At 41.5% G+C, this 21,881-nt stretch overlaps 1 protein-coding gene across 4 annotated transcripts in view; it reads right to left on the bottom strand.

The window, feature by feature from the left end:
* LOC138299094 (zinc finger protein 75A-like) overlaps positions 1–21,881 on the bottom strand; it is a 100,266-nt gene that overhangs the window by 51,316 nt on the left and 27,069 nt on the right. For 2 of the 4 annotated variants that reach the window (XM_069237109.1, XM_069237100.1), the window contains exons 2-4: positions 9,076–9,202; positions 7,858–7,980; positions 1,624–1,716 (exon numbers count right to left, since the gene is read on the bottom strand). In XM_069237109.1, coding sequence (XP_069093210.1) covers positions 1,624–1,716; positions 7,858–7,980; positions 9,076–9,202 — 343 coding nt within the window. The remainder of the gene's footprint in view (positions 1–1,623; positions 1,717–7,857; positions 7,981–9,075; positions 9,203–21,881) is intronic. The other 2 variants (XM_069237127.1, XM_069237118.1) reach the window with 1 other exon arrangement.

The following is a 21,881-nucleotide window of genomic DNA, read 5'->3' as shown; positions in this document are numbered from 1 at the left end:
ATTTAGTGCCCTCATTGTGTCTTTAGGTGTAATTGACTGTTGAGCATGACTAGGTGTAGTTGACTATTGAGCTTTGTGCATTCTTCCTAGACAGCCACACACAACAGAAAGCTTAGGTGTACCTGGTTGGGCCATTACTGGTATGATGGAAATGTGGAGCTGGGCACAGCCCTATTTACACTTGAATAGGCCGTGCCATGCCACCACACAAAGGGCTAGATACGTCCTGTAGATAGTCTGGCACCAGGTCCAGGTGTCCCTTCCTGCACATAAACAATCATTTGAAAATGACGGTTTGGGCACTTCTGTGTGTGCTGCATTGTGCAGCAAACAAAGAAGTGCACAGAAGTGCCAAAGCGCCATTAGTGATTGTTTATGTGCAGGAAGGGACACCTTCCCGCACATAAACAATCACACCCCTCAACACAGACATCCTTGCACGATGGTGCAAGGATGTTTGCGTTGGCAGCTAAATTTAGCGCCAGCGCAGGGCGAAGCGCAAGGGTGCGCTGTATTCCCTTAAATACAGCGCATCCCTGTGTTTCTAAAGTGGTGCGGAGCTGCCAATTTTGGCGCAGCACCGCGCTGTGCCACTTTTCTTTAAATCTGGCCCAAAGTGTCTTCAATGGAGAACCTTGCAACTCTGCAACCAGTATTTAAAATAGTCTTATGCAGTGTGTCTATCTGGGTCCCTGTAGGTTGGCCACATTCCATTGTGGTCAGCATGAACTTATGCCTTTGCCCCAGTACAGCACGACCAAATATCCACAGTTGCCGCTTTGTGCTTTTTGGTGCTATTTTCACTGAAATTTATAAAATGGAATATCTCCGGTTCTAGTGACTGGATTTTTGTCATTTTGGTCTTCTTTTACTTACTAAAGATTAATCTAGTTTCTAAATCTGATGTAAGAGCCTTTTGTGGTGTGTTTTCTCTTTGTTTCTTTTGAAGTGTTGCACAAATACATTACACATTGCCTCTACGTTGAGCCTGACTGCTTGGTGCTAAGCTACCAGAGGATTGAGCACAGGTTAATGTAGGGTTTGCTTGTGACTTCAGTCTGACAAAGATTGTGGTTTCTGCTTGAGTAGGGTTTCACTCCCCTCAACCAGTAACCACATTTATTACAATTATCAGATGACTGTGTAAATAATAAAGTATTATTCTGAGGATTAATCTGGTGTGCTGTTTATTTATTTTACTACACTGGAGAACCAGAGAATCTGGTGGAATTGAATGTGTGTTATATTATGGGGTAAACATTATCAAGATGTAAGTTACACATTTCTGAGTGAACACATTGAAGTATCTATATTCTGACCCAGGCAACCAGAGGCAGACCAGGAAAACAGAGGTGCCAAATTAGTTTCATTTCCAGATTTCAGACCATGTAAAGGCAGATCAGTAATATGAAGTCAAATGTAGAATTTAAGTAAAACAGCAGACAGTGTGCATCCTTGGTTCAAATCATTTTAAGATCATTCCAGTGGAATGAGACACACACTCATCCTGCCTCACACAGAGACTAAAAAAGGGTGCACCAAAACATATGCCAGTTATGTGACCTGATAAGTAGATCAGTCATAGTCTTATCTCAGAAATGAAGATTTTCAGACACACATTACCTGCATCAAATGGTGTGAGGCTTCCTCCTAATTCAGCAGCATGATGATCCAGTAGAATAGATTCAAAAACGTTTTCCTTCCTCAAAACAGCATCTGAATCATGAAATGGAAAATCCATTGACCAAAGAAACAAAATATAACATTCTGTAATGGAAACATTATTGGTATTATCAGAATCTCCAAACTGCATTTTTAAAAACAAAATTGTCATTATGGACTTTCTTTTGGGTTAGAACAAAAACTATGTAATTATGTGTGGGGGTTGAAAATGGTTTGACTCAAAATTATCCACTTTCCAATCAATGCTCTTGTCCTTTGCCGAGGCAATAACTAATTTGTCTTTGTTTTTTGTCCAATGTATTCTTTGGGCGCAGGATCTGCTCCGTTTTTACTGGATTATGTATCTGGCTTGTACTTACATGACATGTGAAAAAAGCAATTCTAAGAAGAAATTACTTGAGTGATTGTGTTATTAAGGGGATAAATACTGTCCATAGGTACTCAGGAAATGGATATCTATGGGAACATTATGAAAGCAGAAGTAAGTGTTAAGGAAATTATATGTGAGGTGTTTAAGAAGGACTGGAGGGAAACTGGAGAAGTAGCAAGACACAAATTTATAATCAAGTGATCAATAAATTGCCCCTTAATGGTTTGCGATATATATGCACTCACTAACATTCAATAGCATATTGTTCAGAATTTTGCATTTCCAAACACTACTTAAAAGGGTTTCCACGGAGACTGGAATTATCCTGGCCACTCGTATTCCATCCTAGGGTACAAATGCAGGAAGTGATGTAAAAAGGTGAAAGAAATTGGATGTACATGACACCAAATAATGCAAAGTAAGTTGAAAGGTATGCACATTAAAATTATTAATCAGTCACAGCAGTAATCAAGACAAAGTTTCGTCATGTACATGGTGTATAAAGGACTATCAAGCATGCAATATTTGATGGCATGCATAGATATAAACATGACTGTAAAAGTTCATCAAAATAAAGTAAACAATAATTTAAAGCAGCTGAAAAGTGAAAAGGGGAGGAAATGAAAGGAATATATTTAAATAACCCTAATGGGGTACACATGAGGCACCCTCGCAACACTACATTCATTTATTTCCTCACTATACCATTTATTTTCTACATTTCTATTCAATAAATTATTTTGTGTTTGTACAACGTTCAGTGGGTTATACATCTTAATCTATATTAGATTTTTTCAGAAACACAATGAAATTATGAATTTCATGTTGTCTGTAAATACAAGTTATTCAGAAATGTGGATTTACCACCATTAGGGCAGGCAACAAGGCCATCCATACTTTACTTCCTGGGTAGACGAAAGTCCCAGTTAGAACAGAATTCCTGCTTTTAATCACCTTTAAGCATTCATGATCTTCATCACTTTCCTTGAAAGAAAAACTTTTAAGTCCTGGTCTACAAAAATGAGTGTCAGTGTCATTACTGGCAGCCATCTACATAAATTAAGAACAGACTGGCCCCTGTTGCGTTTCTTGCTTGACAAAAAACAGCAAAAAAGTGCCCAAAATAAATCCAGAAATCCAGAAAACACTGTCATCGTCCAACAGCATGCTGAGGATAATCCAACAATGCAATGCTGAAACTCTCTGTAAATGGCTAGCACTGCCTAATCAATTCCTCTTTCTTGTTGCAGGCAGGAATTGATCAAATCCATGCAGAATCAGAAATCTCAACTTGCACTGTATTTCAGCCCTTAAGAGCTGCTTTTTTCCCCACACGATTTTCCTGCAAGAATAAAATCAGACCCAACAACCTGGCATTTCTCTAGACAAACAGGTCATTTTCCAGCAAGTGACTTCAATATTCAGCACAGCTCTATGTTTAGCTCACCTATCTGACAAAGGTGTAGTACTTCACACGTCAAATGCTTTAAGCTAATGAACACCAAGAACGTTTTGTTTGAAATCCCAAAGTAACTAAAAACATGAAAAATTATCTTTGAAGGACTTTTTGAAAAATCTTCAAGCTTGTCTTCCCAGACAAAATTCCCCATAAATAAGACTTCCCAACATTAAACCAAACGGTTCTGATCTCTTGAAAAACAGTTGGGAGATTGAGCCTTCTTACACTTGCACAAGTTTGTGACCAGCTGTTAGCTCACTTTGCACGTGTAGGCATTGGCCGATGCTCCAGCATCAGACGTTGACTTGTAGACACTATGGTAGTTCTGTCAACAAAAGATACTAATACCTTTTCTTTTCACATCTAAATCTAGGATCTTTCTAAAACAATTACATAACCAAAACAGAGGACCAAGGCTAATTTAAACATGTAGTTATGGTTCTTGTAACCAAATTGCAATGGTCACAAGTAGTACAATATTATACCACAGAACTCTTCAAGCCTTAAACCCTTAGCTGCTGGGCCCGCAGAGTTTGTGGGTTCCCCTGGAGGAGACCGACAAATCAGCCAAAATAAAGCTAAAATTAGTTTTTGGGGGAAAAATGGGAACAAACTGCTGCAGAAGAAAGCATCTGTTGTTTTCCTTGAAAATAGGATCAACAAAGGATTTGCAGTGGTAAAATCACCTTCTTCCTAGCTTTCAGGAGCAGACAGACTTGAATCAGAAAAACACATTTTTCCACATTGTTTTAGCATTTTACTGGGACATACCACATTTTTGCTATTTTTGTGCTTCCAGCCTCCTTCCAGTCAGTGACAGAAATGGGTGTGAAAACATGGTGGATCCCGGACAGCTAAACAAAATAACACAAAATTCTGAATTCGGCAAGGGGTCATTTTTGCGGAAAATCCTTCAAGGTTTTCCCATAGAAAGTAACAGTTAAAATAAAAAAATATTGTAATTGAGTTGAAAAAAACAGCCATTTCTGTCTACGTTTCTTCTGTAACTGTTTCCAACTATGGCCGATTTTTTAAAGCAATTTACTGGTATGACTGCTGTACCCTTCTGGTTGCGGTGATATATAGGGTTTGTAGGTTAATTAAGAACTTAAGATACCCACAGCCAATAAATGAGCTGGACCTTGCAATGGGAGTGAAAAATAGATATCAAGGAACCCTATGTATTTCATAAATAGGCACAAGATATGGAGTTTGGAAGCAGTGGTCATTTGCATATCTCTGAATTCAGGGGTACCCATACTAGCAAGTGAATTACAGGGCATTTCTCAAAATGACTTATTTCTTACACACTGTTTTACATTTGTAAGGCACAAATGTAGAGAAAGACAATTGGCAATAACACTTATTCTTCTATTCTGTGTTCCTCCAAGTCTCCCGATAAATATGGTACCTCACTTGTGTGGGTAGGCCTAGTGCCCGCAACAGTAAACACCCCAAAACACTACGTGGATATATCACATTTTTCCAACAAAAGGGGAGGTTTTTAGCAAAGTGCCTAGTTGTGGATTTTGGGCTCTAGCTCAGCCTGCAAATACGGAAACCTAGCAAACCTATATATTTATTTTAACAAAATACCCAGAATCCTTTGCAAACCTCAAAATGTGGCTAAAAAACCCTTTTTCCGCACATTTCGGTGATGGAAATTCTGGAATCTGAGGGGAGCCACAAACCTCCTTTCACCCAGCATTTCCCCAGGTCCCCCGATAAAAATGTTACCTCACTTGTGTGGGTAGGCCAAGTACCCGCAACAGGGAAGGTCCCAAAATGTATTGTGGCGATAACGAGAACTAAGGTGAGTGTACTAATTGGTCCTGGGATTGGGAACCATTTAGGGAAACCTATCAAACCTAGATATTTCTGAAAAGTAGACATCAAGGGGAGTCTAGGGAGGTATCGCTTGTGAGGATTCCCCACAGTTTGTTCCCCAGAATGCCCTGCAAATGTAAACCATTGAATAAAAACACTTTTTCCTTGCATTTCTGTGAAGTAAACTACAGGAATATGCAGGGATCCACAAATTGCTCGCCACCCAGCGTTCCCCCAACTTCTCCTGATAAAAATGCTACCCCACTGGTGTGCATGGGCTTAGTGCCAATGCCAGTAATCAATCACACAACAGTCAATGGTAGTCCTTACTTGCTACTGTTGACCCTCAGAGAATAAGAGAATGCCTTAGTAAGGATAGGTACAGATTAATAAAGTGGGTTCAATCACTACTACAATCTGCTGCCCCTTCCTCTAGTGGCTGCTTTGGCAAGTGAGAATTGAAGTCTGGGGTGTTGATATTATCTGCTCTTTAAACTGTTGTAGGAGTGGTTGGGCTAAGCTTACCGAGCTACAAAGTGTTGAAATGTCACACATCCACATAAGGGGTTCATTACATATCTTGGCTCATCTCCTTGCTCCCTCGATATCCTGCTCAGCTTTTCCTGCTCCACCGATTTACTTCAATACTGCTATGCCAACCCCGATCTGAAGACTGAAGATGTACCCTGAATTGAACATGCAGTCACAGGAGCTCATAGGTATTCGTAGAGTTAACTGTAGATCCTGCATATGTCAGGAGTGAAGGCAGGGAATGGGTCATGGAAGGGTTACAAAATTTAGAATGTTCACAATAGGTAATTAAGAGTGGGTTCAGGGGGTTGTGCAATTGCTCCTTGAACATATCTTTAAGTCCAAAGCTTTCTGGAGGAGCACTGAGGGTAGCTATAGAGATAGGTCCTCCTCTGTCCTAAAGGTGAGCACCATTACTAACTGTCCTCTTTTTCGATCTGTTGCTCATCTTCTACTCTGCTCACACAGCCCATGTTGCATGGGAGGTATGGTTTCCCCAAATCTGGAGACCTGTTGCAGGTTGATACTCTCACTTTCAGATCGGGACGACTTACTTTTGTCTTCTCTGGAGAAATACTATATAGTTTGAAGAGTGTTGGGATGGCTGTTTTTCTGGATGTACGATACACTTTGCATGCTCTGGGTTTCCGAAGGTTACAGTCTATTAATTATGGTTTGCTCACCACTTACAGAAAGGATTGTGGGAGGCATCAATATGGTTGAGCTTATAATGAGAGTGATGAGACAAAGCCAGGTCAGGTCTTCCACACCGGTTAATACCTGGCCTTCTTTCGGTCCTAGACTGCGTCAGGAGCTTATGTGGGACAGAACAATAAGATTTTATTTTCCAATCTAGATTTTTCTTTACACTATGGATCAGCTCTTAATTGGATATAGGTGATACCTGTAAATACTGCCTCCACTTTTCACAGCACTCCTTGTCTTATTAAACCTCTCAAAATCATCCTTTATTCAGATTGATTGCACTTCTTACCGGTATGTGACTTTATTTGCCATACATGTTTACCTCACCTTTCTCCTAAAGGTCTGACTTATCGCCCTGCAGCAGCTTGTACTTAACATCACACATGTATATAAATAAAGAGGTGACATAGTTTTGAGAGTAGCTGGGCCTGGCAGGCCCACAAAACCCAATCCTAAGATCAACTGCATATCATTTCAATCATTACATTACAGGCACTACCCTCCACAAGCATTAAACACACTCTGAACGGGTGGAGGACACACATGAAGGAACCAGAGGGTGGACGGGGGATCTTAAGTGATTGTGGTTGTACGCTGATCTGCTGTTATTACGATGTCATGTTGAGTTGTCACTATTGCATCTTGATGTTGGATAAATGCCAATAAAACCCCATACATAAAAAACAAAAACATTAAACATACTTCTGATAAATCATATCTGGGCTTTTGTCAGACAACACCATCACGCACCACAGTTCTAATCTCACCTACAAAGGAGAACAATACATAACATAACACTGCACTTGCAACTGTGAACCATTACCTTTATTTGTTGCTGCCAATGGCGACAAAAACATAAGTATATTAGACCCCTTGGTGTTTAATAAAATAAAATCATCATTTTAAGTCATAAGGAAAGTCATAATTTAATCTAACGTAGGATAAATTTAGTCTATGCAGATTCTTACTCTTAGTCTGTCATAGGCCTCCTACGTCCACTAGCTTAGACGGAAAATCAAGGGGTTACTTCAAAGTTCACACTTAATTCACAAAGTAATTCGACTTGGATCTTAGTCTATCATAAGCATCCTGCGTCCTCTAGCTAAGAAAGAAAATCAGTGGGTTGCTTAAAAGTTTACACTTAATTCATAAAGTCATTCAACTTGGATTGGAGGTTCCATCAGCAATCCATGCCACATTTTGTGAATGGTTAAGATATGGATAAGTATATATTGTCTCTGTATGTAGCAGATGTATCTGTATTTCTAAGTGCATATTTTACCTTCATTTTGTGACTCACTTGAGCAAGTGTTGTCATCTATCTTGATTATATGGTAGTCTGTGGGAAACTGGCCTTCCTTCATTTTAGGTCTTAATGAAAAAATAAATGTAGCAATACGAGGACCTGATTTTGAAATAAAAAAATAAACAATAGATTAATCACTCAATGTACAGTGTTACAATGAATCGCTCACTGCGCAATATTACAACTGAACACAGTTTTCGATGGAAGCATGCAATTCCACCAAAATCTACTAGGCACTGACTAGAAACACCTACAGTAATAAAGTGGAGAACAGAGTGGATTTAAAAGCAGGCAAATGTGCAGAAATAATGTGTGTACATCTATTCAGAGGAGTAGAGTTTTGGGCTTCATGGTTCACAAAACCCTGTCCACAATATCCAAAGACACTATTATGATTCTCGGCTGCTTGCTTGCCCATAATAAGATACTAACAAATGGAAAGTGAACAACAATCACAGCACGCTATAATTTTTACAGACACCTCAGAATCTGGAGTCACTCGCAACAAGCACAACTCCGAGTCTTGTTACTTCTTCAGAAATCTAAGTAGCAAGCCTTGTTTGAATAATAGCCTGAAAAAATCTTAAATAGTGAAAACACCTCTGCTCTTTGTAAATTAAACAAAAAGGTTATCTGAAGAACATAAATGTAATTATAACTTTTTGTGTAGAGTTGTGCAGTTTAGTAAAAAAAAATAAAGAAATGTGTGGGTTGTTTAGGTATTACTGTATAAGAAAGTGATATTGTAAGTTGTTTACCTTCTATTGAAGTGTGCAATTTCCAGAATCAGAGCATGAATTGCTACTTTGAATGGAGGTAAAGAAAATCTTCAAAAGTGAAATGGGGCTCTTCCAATGTTATTTGTACCCAGCAAGTAAAAACAGTTATGAGATTTAAAGAACTTTTAGAGAAAAGGTGTGAATGTTAAAAAGGGTTCCTTACCCTCTTCCTAGAATTGTGCTATCAGTATTATGCTAAGGGGTGGCACTCCCAGGTAGGTACTAACTGGTGGTAGAAGAAAGATGTCATGACTGGACCCATCCCCCCCAATCAATAACTGCCTGCAAGTGCCTCCCATTTGTATGACCTGGAACAATATTTTGCAAATCAGACATTAAATACAGCTTTTGAATGTGGGTGACGCTTGGCATTTCATAAATTTAACCCACTAAAAACAATACAGTGCAACTTTACCTAAAGAATTCCAGGCTTCCTGAATTTCTTTAATCACATTCTCATAAAGGTCCTTCTGCCATTCATGCAACAACTTCCACTCCTCTTCTGAGAAATAGGCAACGACGTCCTGGAATGTAACTGGAGCCTGAAAGAACAAATTTCACACCACATGATCAGGAAACATCTTCAGTGCAGGGGAATTCATTCCTATTTACGTTATGTCAAAGATTCTAATTCTTCTTTGTAGAATGTAGCCTCTTTCTACCTTGGTTACTCCCACTTTTCTGCCTGATGTCAGTGTGTCGGACAGTGTTCACTGGGATCCTGCTTACCAGGACCCCAGTGACTATGCTCTCTCTCCCAAAACTCTGTATTCGTCCTACAACCGTCATACTGGTGCCCCCATGTAAGCCCCTAGTATATGGTACCTAGGGCTTTGGGGTTTCAGGGGATCCCTATGGGCTGCAGCAGTTATTCTGCCACCCATAGGAAGCCCATGCAAAGGGTTTTGCAGGCCTGCCATTGCAGTCTGCCTGAACCGGGTGCAAGCACCCGTTTTCACAAGAGGTCACTACACCAGGTCACTATAAGTCACCCCTCTGGTAGGCCAACTCAGCCCAGAGGGCAGGGTGCATGTACCTGTCTGTGAGGGCACCCCTGCACCAGCAAAGGTAACCCCACAAACTCCAGACCCATTTTCCTGGACTTCGTGACTCAGAGGATGCCAATTTACGCGTGTACTGAACATAGGTCACTACCCATGCCCAGCTACATAGTACTAACTCCGAACCCAGGCATGTTGGGTATCAAACAAGCCGGAATCATACCCCGGTACTTTTGCAAGTATTGGCTGTATGATTCCATGCACTCTGGGGGCTCCTTAGAAGACCCCCAGCATTGCTTCCACAGCCTTCTGAGGATTTCCAGGCAGACCCAGCTGCTGCCACCTCACAGACAGGATTCTGCCCTCCTGTTGCTTGAGAGGCTCAAGCCCAGGAAGGCAGAACAAACGATTTCCTTTGGGAGAGGGGTGTTACACAATCTCCCTTTGGACATAGGTGTTACATGGCTTGGGTAGGGTAGCCTTCCCAAGCCCCCGTATGCTTTGAAGGGCACATTTTGGTGCCCTCCATGCATAAACCAGTCTACACCGGTTAAGGGACTTTCAGTCCCTGCTCTGGTGTGAAACTGGACAATGGAAAGAGGAATGACCACTTCCCTGCCCATCACCACCCCAGGGGTGGTGCCCAGAGCTCCTCCAGGGGGACCCTGGGTTTTGCCATCTTGGATCCAAGGTTGGCAGGGAACTCTGGGAGCATCTGAGTGACCAGGTCAGGCAGGTGACGTCCGAACCCACTCCTGATAGGTGGTCACCCAGCTAGGTGACCAATCCCCCTTTTAGGGCTATTTAGGGTCTCTACTGTGGGTGGTTCCTCAGATTCGGCTTGTAAGATTCCAGTAGGATTCCTCTGCATCCCTTACTTTGACTTCTGACCAAAGAAACTACATCTGGATTCTCCAGGACTCTACAAGCTGCAACAAAGACGAAGACTTCACCAGCAACATTGTTTCCATGGCACCTTCCAGCTTTTCCAACATTTCCCCGGTGAGGCATCCTCTGAGGACAGCCCGTCTTCATTCTGCACAGGAAAGAAGAAGGAATCTCCCTTGGAGTGAAGGATTCACTCCCCTGCATCTGCACCACCAGCAACGACGACGACCGGCTGCGTGGATCCCCTCTCCTGCTGAGCTGGGTGGATCCTGCAACACGAGTGGTGGTCGGAAGTGGTCCAGATGGTCCTCTCTACCAGCTGTCCAACTTAGGTGGAGGTAAGACCTTGCCTTCCCATGCAGGACAGTGCATCGCGACCTTTGAAACTGCCAAGGCTTGCTGGCACTTCTTCCAAGGGGTCTTCGGTCTTGGCGTAGCTCCAACCCCCAGAACTCCTTCCTGTGACGCGCTGCTCCCTGAGTGACTCTCCTGTAGCATGGGACTCCTTTTCGTAGTGCTGCGTGGGCTCCATTTGCACCTACTGTGTCTCCGTCCTGTGGGACTCCTGTGCGTGCTGCCTGTGATTCAGTGGACTCTCTTCCACACTGAGGGCCCCCTCTGTTTCCCCCTCCTGGGTTGAGTCCTCCTAGGCTTTGTTGGTTCCCGGCAGCACCACTTTCTATCAACCGCGAGCTTTGCCTGTGACAAGGCTTGTTGGTGGAATCCAGGCATGCAAACCTGACTGCAACCTTCCTTCCAACGGTGGACATCACCTGCATCCTCCAGGAAGTCGACTCCAGGACTGCAGTGCTGACTCTTTTTCCTCACTGTCGACCAACTCCTGCTATCTTCAGCTTGGTGAGTAGGGGTTCCTGCCCCCATTAGACCCTGCTGTGTCTTCTGGGCTTGGTCCCCTCTTTCCACAGGTCTTCCTCTTCAGGGATCTACCGTTGGTTTCTTGCAGTCATCTCTAGGTTTTTATATCCTCTTCTTTTCTTCTAAGAGGGTGTTCTGGGAAAATAGTAATTTACTCCTGCTTTCCTGGTTGCTGGGGAGTATTGTGGTACTTACCTTTGTGCTTTCCTGGTACCCCCAGCTACCCTCTGCACACTCCACTTACTTGGATGGGGGTAATTTTATTTAGTATATGGTTGGTGCTCCCTCTAGGTCCACTATTCTCTATTGTGTTTACACTATTTTCTAACTATTCTTATGCCTATTTCTGACAACTAGTGTAGATAACTAGTCTATTACTTACCTCCTAAGGGAGTATTGCCTCTACAGTATTTTTGGTGTTGTGTTACCAAAGTAAAGTACCTTTATTTTTGTAACACTGAGGGGCATATATATACTCTGTTTGCACCAAATTAGCGTCATTTTTTTTAACTCTAATTCTGTGCAAAACAAACTCTATAATTATACTTTGGCGCAAGACCCATCTAGCGCCAAATTTATGGAGTTAAAGTCATTTTTGGGTCATGGAGACCTATCTTGCCTTAATGAGATGCAAGGTAGGAGTTCCCGTGTAAAAAATGACTCTATGACCTTAACGCCATATTTATACTCCTGGTCAAAAATGGTGCACGGGAGGGAGGAGGGGTCAAAAAATGGTGCAAAGCTTGCTTGGACCAATTTTTAACTCCTGAGTCAGGGCAGGCTTTAGGGGACTTGTGGGCCTATTTCCATGGTGGAACACCATGGAATAAGCCCACAGGTGCCCTCCCCAGGCCCCAGGGACACCCCCTCCCACACCAGAATGACAGCGGAGGATGGGGGAACCCATCCCAGGTAAGTACAGGCAAGTATTTTTTATTTTTTTTTTAAATGCCATAGGCGGCCCTGAAATGGGCCCCCATACATGGCACAGGGTGTAATGGCCATGCCCAGGGGACCCTGGTCCCCTGTGATGGCCATTGGGGTGGTGGGTATGACTCCTGTCTTTTTTAAGACAGGAGTCATGTGGTATGAATGGTTTTGCGTCAGAAAATGACTCTAGGCAGGTTAGTCATTTGTTTTACTCTAACCTGCCTAAAGACATTTTTGATGTAAAACCCCCTTCTTCCATACCGCCAGCCCCACCCGACTAATGTCATTTGTTTGACACTAGCCCACCCTTTGCACCGGCTTGCACCATTCCATAAATATGGTTCCCAGGCTGGTGCACAGAAATGGTGCAAGCCGGTGCTAAACATTTTGGTGCAAACATGCTTTAGTGCAGTTTTGCCCCAAAAAGTATAAATCAGGGCCTGAGTGTATTCTTTATGTGTGTAAGTGCTGTGTGACTACAGTGGTATTGCATGAGCTTTGCATGTCTCCTAGATAAGTCTCAGCTGCTCATCCACAGCTACCTCTAGAGAGCCTGGCTTCTAGATACTGCCTTCATTACACTAATAGGGGATACCTGGTATAAGGTGTAAGTACCTTAGGTACTCACCACACACCAGGCCAGCTTCCTACATTCTTTCCATTTGTTTGGGAATTAGTTCAATTAATATAACTGAGCAATGAGGAAAAACGAGGCCTGTAAACAAAATTGTACATCACCGTCTGTGATGCTTATTTGAATGGGTTACATAAAATTCAGCTATAAGGGTTTTCTCCTATGCAAACAAGAAAACAGGAGGATATATACAAATCACATTTGCTGGATGTCCTAACAGGGGCAGTAGGGAGACTCATGGAAAGGAATTATGGCAAACAAAAGCCATTAAACAGTGGCTGACCTACAGATGGTTTATGTAGGGAGTAACCTCAAATCATTAGAGGGCGGCTTCTCTCCACAAAGATTCTAAAGTCTCATTTTCTCCTGGAATGACTGGGTCTTTAAGTCTGTGAATATCTGGTTTTCAGCACCTCATTCTAGATTTGCATCTGACTTTAAAAACGGCCACATATGGCGAAAGATTTATTGAGAGTTCACCATCCAATAGTTTCTTAATCTGGAATGTTTCTTCCACAAATGGGGTATGAAGGGTGAGTTTCCCCAGAACTGATCTATCTATTGTCTATCAGTCTGATCCCAGTCTGCCTATGTGTATCTGATCTGACTTCAGTGTCTGTGACCATAGGGATCTGCATAGATGCTGGTCTATGTGCATGAGCATGTGCAGCAAGTAGGTCTGATGGTCTTTATTCATGCCTGAAGACGTGTTGCATTTTTTCTGCATGGGTGGCTGAAGGTGTATGTGTACGCGCATTCATATGTGATCTTTTTCAATGTGTGCATGGGGAGCAGTGTCTGTGTGCATGTAATATACATAGTTTTTTCAACACATGCATTTATTGTTTGGAGCTGAAAGGCCCTGGCCAGAACGCGTGTCCAGACAGAGTTATGATCTCTGATCTCAGTCAACAAAATGAAACCAGCAGTATATGGGACAGAAGACATTGGATGAAATGACATTAGAAGTTAGGAGAGAGAGAGAGAGAGAGAGAGCACGGACACAACCAAAAGTTCTGACATTTTACAATTAAAACAATATTTGTCAGAGTATAAAAATGATTTGCGTTTATAGTTTTGTAAGGCAGTGCCTGAAAGGAATATCCGTGCGATGTAGAGTTCAAAGTCAGAGAACTGGGATCTGATCGCTTAGTGGTAGGTAATGTGGCTTAGCCCTTAAGCTGCTCTACCAGTAATCAGTTTAACACTTTTTCTACGTGTTTTGAAACCTTGTTTATGCTTGCATCATAAGTACGCGTTCATTACTTGTTCCCAGTATTTTTTGACTTTGCAGCAGGTAAGTTTTATGGTGAAGTTGTAGTGTGAAAGCTGAATTTTATTACAATCACGGAGGCTCTTATTATGCTTTCTTCTCTTGCTTTAATTCAGATAGCAGCCAAGAAAAAACTACAAATCCCAACATACCCTGTTGGGAAAACTACAAATAAACTACTATGTCATACCATATGTCATAACAAGTAACCAATCACGAACATGGAAGGGTATAAACATATTGACTGATAGCCGCAAGTCCTCTTTTCTTGCTGCTAGCAGTCAAGGATAAGTACTACCTTTCTATTCATGTATATTTATTGTCTTAATCAGTGTGTTTTTAACTTATTGGACTTAGTTTCAATATAACTTATAACTTTACTTTCCTTCTTCCTTTTTTCCGTGTCCTTTTCGGTCGGCAACGTTACTTTTATTGCCTTTCCTTTGGGTTGGTTATCGCGCCCCAACGTTCTAAATTGAACGCCTGGGGCGCGCGCTCTAATCCGCTGCGTTTTTCTTCAGAACGCGAGCGGATTGAGCCAGTTGACAGCGCGTTTCGAGACGCGTGTCGGATCAGCTGTTTCTCAGCTGAGGCTTCTCGCCTGTCAGTCAGCGCTGCCGGGAACAAGCATACTCTTTTCGGTAAACGCGTTCATTATTGAATTCCCTTCAACGTGGTCACGCTTGGCTGAATTATTTATTTAATGCCGTTGTGACGGTAACGGAGACATTTAAAACTCAGTTTCAAATTTAAACTAGTTCAGAAACGAGTTTATCTATTTAAAAATAAGTATTTAACCCGTTTTTTAAGGGAAATTTTAGTTTCTTCAGTTTTTAAAAAAATCTTCAAACATTCAAATCTCTTTTAAGAATGGAGAATTATTCGGAAGAAGACGACGCTCAACAATTTAAAGAAGATTTGGATCTATTTATCCAGGATTCTGTTCAGAAGGCGGTATCTTCCTCAATTTCGGGGTTTTCTAAAACTTTTGAAGCCTCCATTAAACGGCTAATTTCTTCTGCTTCTCCTTCCAAATCTAGGAAAAGAAAGTCAGACAATGTTGAGGATCACTCCGACTCTCCTGCAAAAAAGGTAACTAATCAGCCGTCTCCCCCCAGCACTTCCTTTCCTATACAGATTACTAATTTGGGTAACACAGAGGATGATTTGGGTGATTCTGATTCGGTTATAGACTCGCATAAGGATGATCCAGACATAATGATCTGGCCAGGGCCTTCGGAGAAGAGGCGTAAAACTTCTCTTAATAAACTGGGAGAGTCATCGCAATCAAAAATAAAAAATTCTTTATTGGACTTTGAGGGTCAACCGATGTTTGACCCCTCCCTTATCCGTCACCCAAATTCCACCGAATGGACTCCCTGTGATCACGTTTCGGAATACGTGCTTAAGAATTTGCGACAACCACTAGACAAATTAGTGCGCAACAGACTTAAATCCGAGTGTCCCAGACCTTCACTGCCCAACAACATTACCAATACTCCTGCCATAGATCCTAATATGATTATGTTTTTTACCAAATTCGGGAAAGATCCCAAAAAAGGAGTGGACAGAGCCTGGACCAACTGTCAGGACAGGTTGCTGGACATATCTGGTCCACTCACCAGAATTTTGGACCTAGCGGAAGAGGCTAGAATGGAGGGTAAGAAAGTGGACCCGGTAATTCTTTCTAATTGGGCCCAACGGGCGATATGCCTTCTTGGCAACGCAAATGCATCAATGGCTCAGGAGAGACGGAAAAGTCTACTTTTAAAAATTGATCCGAAACTTAATTCTCTCGCTTCTAAAGAGACTGGTCCGGAAGCCAACGGTTTGCTGTTTGGGGACTCCTTCCTTAAAGAACTCAGCAAATATGTACAGACTTTTACTTCTATGGATAAGGCACAGTCTTCCATGCACAAAATCTTCCACTCCCGTGTTTTTGGAAGAGCCGGCAAAGGTAGGAGCCGCTTTGCCGGCCGTTACACCCAGAGGGGTGCGGTCAGTCAGACCAGAGGCTCCACTTCCTACCCTCAGGAGTACAAGCCACAATTTTACCCACAAAGATACCGGTCTTTTAGACGTGGCTTCAGGACCAGAGGCTCCCAGAACGCAGGTAAGCGCTCTTCCTTATGGCTCATTGTTGGTGGGAGGCCGGACGGCTTTGTTTATAATGAATTGGCGCTCTCTAACCGCAGATCCTTGGGTCCTGCAGACAGTCTCGGGTTATCACATAGAACTATATTCAATTCCGTTTCAACATCTTCCTCCAAAGCCCTTAAAGTTTTCCGCACAACAAGATGCTCTTCTCTCTCAGGAGGTCCACTCTCTAATTCTCAAACAGGCGATAGAGCCATGCGAACCTCATTCTTCAGGCTTCATCAGCACTCTTTTCCTCATACAAAAAAAGAACAAAAAATATCGTCCGGTTATAAATCTAAAGGCTTTCAACAAATTCGTGGTTTACCATCATTTCAAGATGGAAACCATTCTCCATCTTCGAGATTCTTTGTTAACAAACGATTGGATGGTCCGTTTAGACCTACAAGATGCCTACCTTTCCATTCCCATTCATCATTCCTTCAGGAAATTCTTACAATTTCAGTGGAACGACCAATTTTATCGATTTACATGTCTTCCGTTTGGCCTTTCCTCGGCCCCTTGGTGCTTTACCAAGGTATTGAAGCCAGTGGTAACTCATTTACGAACACAGGGATTCAGGATCATCGTATATTTAGACGACTTTCTAATCTTACATCAGGACAGGTCCATCCTTTTACAGCAGGTAGACACATTACTTTCTCTCCTTCAGGATTTAGGTTTTTTAATAAACAAAGAAAAATCCAACCTCATTCCATCTCGTCACATGGAATTTTTGGGATTTCTCATAAATTCGGTCAAGGCCACCCTTCATCTTCCGACTCAGAAAATTTCCCATATCAAAAAGGAGATTCTCCTAGTTCTCAGCAAATCTCAACTTTCGATCAAAACTCTCGCCCGGATAATCGGGCTATTAGCATCTTCTATTCAAGCCATATTTCCAGGCCCTCTTCACTATCGAGCTCTTCAAAGACTAAAAATCCGACATCTCAGAGAAGGTTTTACTTACGAAGACTTGATTTTTCTAGACCACGAATCCAGAATCGAACTCCAATGGTGGCTCGATCATCTAGACGCATGGAATGGCCGGGCAATATTCTCTACAGCACCAGATCTTGTCTTAGAATCCGATGCAAGTCGGACTGGTTGGGGCGCAAGATGCGCTCAGTTCTCGACTGGAGGTTTATGGTCAAAAGAGGAGTCTTATCTGCATATAAATTGTTTAGAGATTCTTGCAGGTTCCTTTGCGATCCAAACCTTCGCCAAAGACAGGGTAAGCTGTTCTATTCTCCTCCGGATGGACAATCTTTCAGCGGTTCGTTACATAAATCATCTGGGAGGTACTCGATCAAAACCCCTTGCCGAACTAGCAAAGAGCCTATGGGAATTTTGTCTCCAAAATCAGATTTCTCTTCGAGCAGAGTATCTTCCGGGGGACATGAACACAATCGCAGATTGGTGTTCCAGATATCTTCGAGATTCCAGCGACTGGCGTCTTCACCCTTCAATATTCAAAGTTCTTTCTTCCAAATTCGGTCTCTTCTCGGTCGATCTATTTGCTTCTCGTTTAAACAATCAGATTCCGCGATTCTACAGCTGGCGACCAGACCCTCAAGCTTTGGCCACCAATGCTTTTCAACAAGACTGGTCCAATCAAACCAACTATGCTTTTCCTCCTTTCATTATGATTTCCAGAGTTTTAGCTCAGGTTCGACGTCAGACCACCAGAGTACTTCTGATCACCCCCCTTTGGAAGGGTCAGCCTTGGTTTCCGCTAGCTCTCGAATTACTTATAGACTTTCCGATCCTTCTTCCAATATTTCCATCCCTTCTATTAAATCCTCAGGGTCAATCGCACGATCTGATACTCAATCAGTCCCTCCAATTAGTCTTGTGGATGGTTTCGGGTCTGCCTGGAGAACCCCAGGAATTTCGCAGGAAGCTGCAGATTTCATACGTCAGGCCTGGGCTCCTGGCACGACCAAAGCTTATAGGTCAGCCTGGTCAGTCTGGCATAATTGGTGTTTGCTCAGGGGTGCCAATCCCATTTCAGCAGATGTCGTCCTAGTTGTTAATTTTTTAGCATCATTGGCTGCTCAGGGTAAGGCCTATAGAACGGTCAATATGTATAGATCTGCCATTTCCGCGGAACATGTTAGAATAGATAATAAACCTATCGGTGAGCATCCTCTGGTATGTCGATTGTTAAAAGGGGTTCGTTTTTCCAAACCTCCTTTACCCAAGTACAATTCCATGTGGGATGTAAATGTAATCTTACAGTTCTTTTTATCTCAACCGTCTAATTCTCTTCTATCTCTAAAATTACTTTCTGCTAAACTAACCATGCTTCTCTGTTTGGTTTCTCTGAAACGTATTTCTGATGTTAGAGCATTAGATGTGACCTTGGTACAGTATACCCCTCAAGGTGTTTTCTTTCAGATACAAAGAAGAACAAAAACTAATTTAATGTCTGTTTTTTATCCATATTTTCCCGAACATGTTAATTTATGTGTGGGTAATTGTTTGAGAGAATACATTGCTAGAACCAAGGATTTGAGAAGGTCTTCGGAAACCCAACTTCTCGTTTCATTCAGACCCCCTCATAAATCGGTCACTTCCACCACCTTAGCACGGTGGGTGAAATGGGTTATGGATTTGGCTGGTATTAACATTTCCATTTTTGGGGCCCATTCTACCAGAGGAGCTATGGCTTCCAAAGCCTTTTGGGCAGGTCTGAGTTTGGGAGACATTCTCAAATCCGCTGATTGGTCTAATGTTTCAACTTTTAGAACTTTTTATTGTAAACCTGTTTCTCATGTAGCTAATTCAATAATTGCTATGCTTTGAACTAAGCATAATAAGAGCCTCCGTGATTGTAATAAAATGGAGATTTTCTTAGCTTCAGTGAAAGAAAGTCTTGATTTTATTAAAACACGGAGGCGAGTATTATCCCACCTCTGTTGTTACTCTGTTAACCCTCCCTTTATTTTTTATTAGGTACAACCTCCACCAACATCCAGTCAACTTAAAATTTTTCCTCCACTTTCACGAGACATTCCGCGAGCGGCGCTCTACTCAAGTCAAGCAAGGACTTTGTTTCAGGATCTATTCATTCCTAACCTGGATCAAAAGACTATTCATATTATATATCGTTGTGAAGCTCTGTTTTCAATTCTTTTGGCATGTATAATTTTATTGTTGATATTTCCGTTGTTCAGAGTGACTTAACTGCTCTGCAAGAAAAGAGGACTTGCGGCTATCAGTCAATATGTTTATACCCTTCCATGTTCGTGATTGGTTACTTGTTATGACATATGGTATGACATAGTAGTTTATTTGTAGTTTTCCCAACAGGGTATGTTGGGATTTGTAGTTTTTTCTTGGCTGCTATCTGAATTAAAGCAAGAGAAGAAAGCATAATACTCGCCTCCGTGTTTTAATAAAATCAAGACTTTCTTTCACTGAAGCTAAGAAAATCTCCATTACTTATTAATGATTTCCATTTATTTTGGAATAAGAATTTGCATAGAACTTGACTAATATAGAAAATAATGTGCAACTTGGAAAATGTACCCACTTGAGTAGCCATCATAAATACGTAATGCTTTAATTAAATGCATAATATTATTAATTGAAGTGCATGCATTAAGATAATTGTGGTAGTGTGTCATATTGGTGATTTTACATTATGTATCTGCTTATTAATTATAGGCCTTAAGTAAGCGAGGTTTGGGCCTAGTCTGCATAGCCTCATATTAAGCTGCAAAGTTTAATAAAATCGTGGGAATGTATGTCCAGAGAAAATCAATACATTTGTTGTTCACACTGTGTTGACCAAACGTTAGCGGATGTCTTTAACTTTCTCACAAGAACTGCCTGCTAGAATGTCTTGCAGTAGAAGTCGGTACTTTGTATAGTTTGATGCGTGAGAGAGTGATGTTCCCAGGAACTAACAGTGGATGCACTGAGTAGAGTACGGATGGCTACAAGAAGGTTATCTGACGAGTCTGACAAAGGGAACAGGAAAAGAGGGGCCATTCATTGATGTGTGAAAGACAGCTTAATTATATCTTAGATTTGATTTTTATTTCTATTGGACTAATCGTAAACGCACGATTTTCTGACAAACAACAGGGTGGGAAATTCTTTAGGACATTCTAACTTAGCCCGATTGCACAGAGGAAGAAGGAGGTTCATTCTATTCTGTTTGAGGAGCTGAACAGTTCCTTATGATGTTATTTCTATCTTTAACTGTATAGGTTAGGTTTTCCGAGGCTTAACACTGATCCCTTAGATATTGCTTCTTAAATGGTTCAGATAGTTTAGAGTCCCGAGTGTCTGAACCCTTCCCTTTCACTGCCCATTGCCAATGCTGATCGAACTGATGTCCAACTGACGAAGATAATCGCAGCTTGCTGATCCATATGAGGAGAGGTATAAGAAAATGCTATTGTTCTTGTAATAGGTTTGTTCTTTGTTTCTAGGTATCAACCGCTATTTTGATAAAGCCATAGTTCGATGTTTTCCGAATTAAGCTTTGACTAAAATTGTTTTGCATGAAGTCCAAACATGCTATTCTATGCAGAAGGCTGGTTAGGGAGACCCAGAAATGTTCATAAATTATAATGAACAAAGAGCTGATGTTGATCACCTATTGAAATTAGATGTATGTTTTTTATATTGCACAGTTATTCTTGCTCTTAATTTGTACTGTGACTCTTGAATGCTTAACTGTAAATGTTTTTGTTAAATTTAGATTCTTTAGAAGATTTGGTCAACAGTTGTTGTTTATGTATGCTTATCATGTGGTTTTGACACTAATTTACTTGACATTAGCATTATTAATACAGGGAAATAAACTTTCTAACTTTTACATAAAGGCATGGTTATTCGTGGCTAAATGGGTCCTGGTGTGTAAAGATCACTGACTCCAAAGAGAATTTGATGATGTTTATTGATTATGATGATGTAATTGCATGGTGTTAGGGACTTATGGTGGAATCATTCTAAGCGTAGTCAAAAGGTCCCTCGAACCTCTAACGCGCCTTATAAATTAACAATAAAAGACCAAATAAGGACAGACGTGTTAACATTAGTATGTTGCGCTCCCTTACCTTAAGTAGTTCTTCATGTTTCTTCCTTTCAGTATGTTTCTAAATTTGTTCCTAGTTCAGTTGCTATTGGACCTCTTGGCTGAAAAAGCCTCTCGGCCCTGCTGTAGCTGGTGATATATTTAATTTAATTTAATATTTATTTAAAGATTGAAGAAATGTTTTCAACGCTGCATGAACTTGAATGCTACATCACCCTTCTTCCCAAGTTGACCCCATCATTGCTCCCTTGTGCCCCGATTCCTGTGCCTGCAAAAGTTTGGAGCGATGTACAATTCTGTACAAAAAAATTAGCGTGAACACATGCTATTTGCTGTCAATCTCAGTAGAATGGACATGGACTTAATGGGAAAGGAGTCTCAAACCCCCATGTATATTCCTGGGCAGGAGAAATAAATGGGCAATTCATAA

This window comes from Pleurodeles waltl, chromosome 1_2 (genome assembly GCF_031143425.1).
Source record: "Pleurodeles waltl isolate 20211129_DDA chromosome 1_2, aPleWal1.hap1.20221129, whole genome shotgun sequence".
Lineage (NCBI taxonomy): Eukaryota > Metazoa > Chordata > Amphibia > Caudata > Salamandridae > Pleurodeles > Pleurodeles waltl.
This window is presented reverse-complemented; position numbering and strand designations above follow the sequence as displayed.